At 46.9% G+C, this 6,000-nt stretch overlaps 1 protein-coding gene across 1 annotated transcript in view; it reads left to right on the top strand.

Moving 5' to 3' along the window:
* Positions 1 to 1,013: 1,013 nt before the first annotated feature.
* LOC119450385 (cytochrome P450 2H2) overlaps positions 1,014 to 6,000 on the top strand; it is a 72,772-nt gene continuing 67,785 nt past the window's right edge. The window contains exon 1 of the mRNA XM_037713821.2: positions 1,014 to 1,062. Within this exon, the coding sequence (XP_037569749.1) occupies positions 1,060 to 1,062 (3 nt within the window). The 5' untranslated portion in view covers positions 1,014 to 1,059. The remainder of the gene's footprint in view (positions 1,063 to 6,000) is intronic.

Below are 6,000 nucleotides of genomic sequence, written 5' to 3'. Positions count from 1 at the left end.
TAGGCTGAAAGGCTTTTAGCGGCGGCACGATACCTTGAAAGCACCTAAAGCTGTATTCAGGCTCTCGGTGTTGCTAGCACCAATAAACTATAACTTGGTAACGTCGTGAGCCAAGTCTCGAAGATTGACGATTAATTTCAACGATCGATTGTCTGCAGCAAGGCTGTATTGCAAGGAAATATTCGGGGAACATGGAACCACGTATCTAATTATGAGCTGTACACTTTCCAACGAGCGTTACTAGGTGGCCGCCTCCCGTACACAGCTTCGATCATCGTCAGGATGTTTCTACAGGGGCAATAACCGGGCAATTGTGAATGGGAACCACATGGAAACTTTATAGCCAGATGCAACAGCCTATGCACCGTAGTGTATGATTGCTGTAGTGACTGCTTTTTCATCTTTGCTTTCATCACTAATGGCTACTTCATCTTTTATATTCCTGGCGCAAAGAGTTTTGCCAGACATGAAATACGAAATCGTACATCCCGAGGTTACACCTTCGATCATTTTTTTTACCTACAAATGTTTCGCTAAAGTAAGAGAATCCTGATTACGAAATTCAGCGTTTGGGGTTATTTTTTTTTTCATCCTCCTACACAATACACTTGTTATCTATATTTGGTAGTTTCCATTTGTTAGTGTGCCTCTTCCTGTGCGTTTCTCTGAGCCATCCGATTGATGCCCAATGCCCAACGTATGATATGCTCCAGACTTATTCAGTACAACGACGACAACACAATATCTACTGCGACTACCGGCACGCCTGGCTTGCTTAACACAAAGCCTAGCTAGCGTAACTTGCATTACCTATACACTGCCACAGACGCAGTTAAAAGCCATAACTGGCTTGTTTGTTCCACCTTCGGCGGAAATTAAACAGCTGCTAGCGAAAAAGCGCACAGCGTCGCAGCAAAGGATACAAGGTTGGCACCGGCTCCACGCAGCGTGACCTGCTGCACCTGTTGCACCATCTACTCTATTTTATCGCTCTCCGCGTTCACAGAGAGACACTGGCTGGGTCACACTCAAAACAGTTACCGCAGCTCATCGGGTACAATGGTACGTATGAGATCCGTGAAGACTCGTTCCCGACTTTGTTAATCCGAGAAAGCATGAAGTATTAGGAATGTAGTAGAGTTCGCAATGGGACGACCGCATTAGCACGTTAGTTACACATTGGTTGCTTCGATGGATTGGGCCACGGGACCACCACTGGAACATGCAGCGAGTGTTATTATCATGCAGAAAACTCGGTCCTGTATGTCCGTGCGATGGTTAGGCATAAAGAGTTACTTCGCTGAACGAGTGTTAGCGAGGTCGTTACAGTCGCGCCCATTCGGAAGTAGCCTATCTGTTTTATGAATAAAATACGCCAAACCTAAATAGGCTGCCAAAATTTGCATTGCCGACTTTGTACATATTAGGGACACGTCATCAATTCCGCGGATGTGAAATTTTTACTCTTGCATTGGAAAGAAACATTATTTTCGGTTAAAATTTCTATCAAATATTCATTTTCTTGCCGAATCACTACCTAAAATCATATTAAGAAATCTACCAATCCCAAAGAAATATTTTAATTACCATACCTCCAGATATTAAGCAAATGTTGAATACGTATCACCCGGTGTTAGTTTGAATAGCCCGCATTGCACTGACCTGAACATACATATATTCAGTAAGCGCCGAAGTTTTTCCCTACAAATGCAGCCAATTGTTTTCTCGTTGCTGAATTCGTGCCACTGGAGGGGCCTGCAGCCTTGCCAAGCTGTTCTGCTAACAGCTTTTGCTGCTGGCCTTCGGCATCATGTACGACTTGGCTTGATTCAAGTTTAATATTATTATAATATGCACTTAAAGTTGCCAAAGTTTAGTGTTAGTAGATATTGTTTATTTGTATTTTGTCCTGTATCTATCTATCTATCTATCTGTCTATCTATCTGTCTATATATATATATAAATATATATATTTGTGTGTGTGTGTGTGTGTGTGTGTGTGTGCGCGCGCTTGCATGCGTTAGCGTGTGTGTGTGTTAATTGATAAGGGAATTATCTGACGGGAAGCAGCAGGCCAAACACCAGCGTGGCAGGACAACAGTGCTGGCACCAACAGCTCGCAATCTGCGCTAGCGGCTCTTGTCGTTCACAATTTTCCAGCGCTCCTTGTCTTAGCTCGCCCTTTTCACTACAATAACCATGGCGGTGAAGGGGAACCATCCTGGCGACACAAGGCGATGACAGAATGACAGAATAGTGATACGGCTTTAGGCTGCTGATGTGGACGGCCTAACGACCAACACAGGGCTTCTGCGAGAATGGCTTGACCGGCTGAATGACAATGGTGACAGTAGAATGGCACTAGATGATGCGGTATGGGCCCTGATACATGGCAGTAAGCGCAAGAGTGATGCCAGAGGAGTGTGGCAGTTGGCGGAGTGAGGCAAGAGAGTGTATGACTAAAGTGTGCAAAGGCTGATCGTTGTGGCGGTGATATTAAAGAGAAGCTGTTAAGGGCTAGAGCCCCCAGGATCACGTCCGCGTGTTGAAAAAAAAAAAAAGCCGGCAGATCCCACGCCCGGTGGGAATCGACGTTATGCGAAGCAGTGTGTAGGGAGCCTACCAAGTTAACAAAATGACCATGACAGCAGCAAGAGGTAGGCGGCTCTTTCATGACCTACATGACACGCAAGTCAAGAAATTCGTGTCCTGAGTCCTCAGGAGTTCCTTAAGCTACCCATAAAAGACCTTAAGGCGAAAGTCTTGGTCATGCTCATGACTATGAGCATGACTCTATGAGCCTCTAGCCTTTTCCTTCACTTAGTACCCACTTCCTAACGTATTTCAGTGGTATTTGAGTGTTAATCCTTTTTCGCTGAGTCATTGTCATTTTTGCTGAGTCATGCTCATGACTATGACTTCTACCAGCATCCTTTAGTATTTACTTCACTTAGTACCCAGGTCCGAACCCATTTCAGTTGTTTTTGAGTGTTAATCTTTTTCACTGGGTCATTGTCATGACCTACATGACAGGCATTCATCACATGTCATGACATATCATTTGTGTTCGTCATATACTCTTGTCACAGTATGCCAATATCGTACATACCAAGTTAACGAAACGGCCATGAGAGCACAAAGATGGAGGCGTCTAGATAGATAGATACTGTCAAAGTAGCAAATGTTCGCCAAGAAATGCTTCGCATTTAAAAGCCGGAAGATACCATGCCCTGTGTGAATCGATGTTATGCAAAGCAGTGTGCAGGGAGCCTACCAAGTTAACGAAAGAACCATGAGAGCACCATGACGTAGCCGACTCTTTCATAGCCTACATGACACGCATGTAATAACATTCATGTCATGATTCCTCAGGAGTCTCTTTAGCTACCCCGAAGAGACCTTAAGGCGAAAGTCTTAGTCATGCTCGTGACTATGACTTCGACCATCAAACTTTAGCCTTTTCCTTCACTTAGTACCACGTCCGAACCCATTCATTGGTTTTGAGTGTTAATCTTTTTTCGCTGAGTAATTCTCATTTTTGCTGAGTCATGCTCATGACTATGACTTCTACCACTATCTTTTAGTGTTTCATTCACTTAGTATCCACGTCCCAACCCATTTCATTCATTATTTGTTTTTTTGCGATAGCAACTATATGGACACTCCAAGTGCATTTCTGCCGTCGGCGTCGCCGCAAAGTTCCGTATCACGTCCAATGGCGATGAAATAGTCGCCGCGCATTGTATGCTGCATGTGCGAGTGAAACCGCGCGAGGGATGCGCGCTTTCACGGGCAGCTAACGCACGGCGGAGAGCAAACGTGACTTGTTTCGTCACGCGAAAGGCCGTGGTGGGACGGGAGGGAGGGGGGGGGGGAGGGGAGGCGACGTTTATCTGCGGCACCAAATACGTATTTATATAAAAAGCTTGCGAGGCGAGAAGGTGGTAAAGACTTCCAATGCTGCTCGACGAGTGTCTCGTTCTGATCTCGTCGATGATGATGATGATAAGTGGTTCTTGAGGGAAAGGGAAAGGTTGGCGCTATCGTCGAAAACCCCCGAGGTTCCTCTGGCAGCTGCTCGGAGGTTGTCGACGAGATCAGAGCGAGACACGGCAGCGTTTTGCACGCGTTCGCACCGAACGCGTGCAAAACGCTGCCGTGTGTGTCTCGCTCTGATCTCGTCGACAACCTCCGAGCAGCTGCCAGAGGAACCGGCAACAGTGCCCAATGCCGCGCGCGTTCGGTGTGAACGCGGGCAAAACGCCGATGGCGTCAACAACAGTTCTGAACGTTGCTGGTGCAGCTACATGTCCAAGTTTATACAGTTGGTAAAACTACTATGCTTACTCCGTAATTATAGTAGTTTGCTAATTTGCTATCGCAATTGATGCTTCGCCTTCCGGGTGAAACTGGGACATTTTTGAGTGCTAATCCTTTTTCGCTGAGTCATTGTCATTTTTGCTCAGTCATGGTCATGACTATGACTTATACCACCATCCTTTAGTGCTTCCTTCACTTAGTACCAACGGCAGAACCTATTTCAGTGGTTTTTGAGTGTTAATCCATTTTCGCTAAGTCATTGATGTTTTGCTGAGTCATGCTCATGACTATGACTTCTACCACAATTCTTTAGTGTTTCCTTCAGTTAGTACCCACGTCAGAACCCATTTCCGTGGCTTTTGAGCGTTCATCTTTTTTTAGCTGAGTCATTGTCATTTTTTGTGAGACGTGCTCATGAGTATGATTTCTACCACCATCCTTTAGTGTTTTCTTCACTTAGTACCCACGTCCTAACACATTTCAGTGAGTGCTAATCCGTTTTTACTGGGTCCTTATCATGACCTACATGACACGCATGTCAGCATGTCATGAAATTTGTGTCATGACCTATGACGTATGTTCGTCTTAGACTCCTGTCATACTATGCCAATTTTGGTACCTACCAAGTTAACTAAACTACGAGAGCACCAAGACGTAGGCGGCTCTTTTGTGACCTACATGAAACGCATGTCATGACATTCATGTCATGACATATCATTTATGTTCGTCATATACTCTTGTCACAGTATACCAATTTTGGCACGTACCAAGGCAACGAAACGGCCAAGAGAGCACAAAGACGTAGGCGGATAGATGGATAGATAGATAGATAGATAGATAGATAGATAGATAGATAGATACTTTCAAAGTAGGAAATGTTTGCCAAGAAATGCTTTACGTTTAAAAACTATCATCACCAACATTGGCTTGAGCATCGTCGTCTTTTTGACCCCACGGCCCCTCCTCCCTCCCGGCTGGCATGGCCCTCCGCTATCTCTCTTCTGCGCCTCTTCCTCTTGACAACCACAACCTATCTCTCTCTCTCTCACTTCTCTTGCGTCAGTGGACCTTCGTTTATGCCACGTTCCCCCCTGAGTACCGTTGGGCCCGGCTGCGAGGTTAGCGCGGCGAGCCTGCTGGAAGTTGCGCCCGACTAGAGTTGAGCCCTGCTGGGAGGCTAGCGAGGATAGGCCGGCGGCGCTTTTGCGTTCCTCCGCCTTGTGTGCTGGCGCGTGCTCTTTCCCTCGCCCCTCCGGCAGCTCCCCGTGCGTCTATTGACAGGGCCACTGATAAATGGAAGGAAGGAGAGGACCGCATGGCGCGGAGGCCCGATGGCGGGGGAGAGATAGGCGGCTGCCACGCTTGACTATGCGCGTGTGTGCCCGCTCTCCAATGGCAGCGCATACGCGCAGCCCTGCCAACCTCGGTCGCCTGTGCCGCCGGCTCTCTCCGGCTCCTACCTGTCTACGAAAAGCTAGGTCAACGGGGAGTGGGGTATGAGAGGAGTTCACGTTAGCGTTGGTTGTGTATAAGGCTAATTCGCACTAGGCCGACACGACACCGATTTTGGTCTGCCGACTGTTGGCAACAGCAGTTCGCAGGACTTTTTTTAAAACACTGTGGCCAACAATCGGCAGACTTAGCGTGAATGAGCCATACGGAGCTTTGGTCAACGACTCT

Source organism: Dermacentor silvarum, chromosome 4, assembly GCF_013339745.2.
Source record: "Dermacentor silvarum isolate Dsil-2018 chromosome 4, BIME_Dsil_1.4, whole genome shotgun sequence".
In the NCBI taxonomy this organism is placed as follows: Eukaryota; Metazoa; Arthropoda; class Arachnida; order Ixodida; family Ixodidae; genus Dermacentor; species Dermacentor silvarum.
This window is presented reverse-complemented; position numbering and strand designations above follow the sequence as displayed.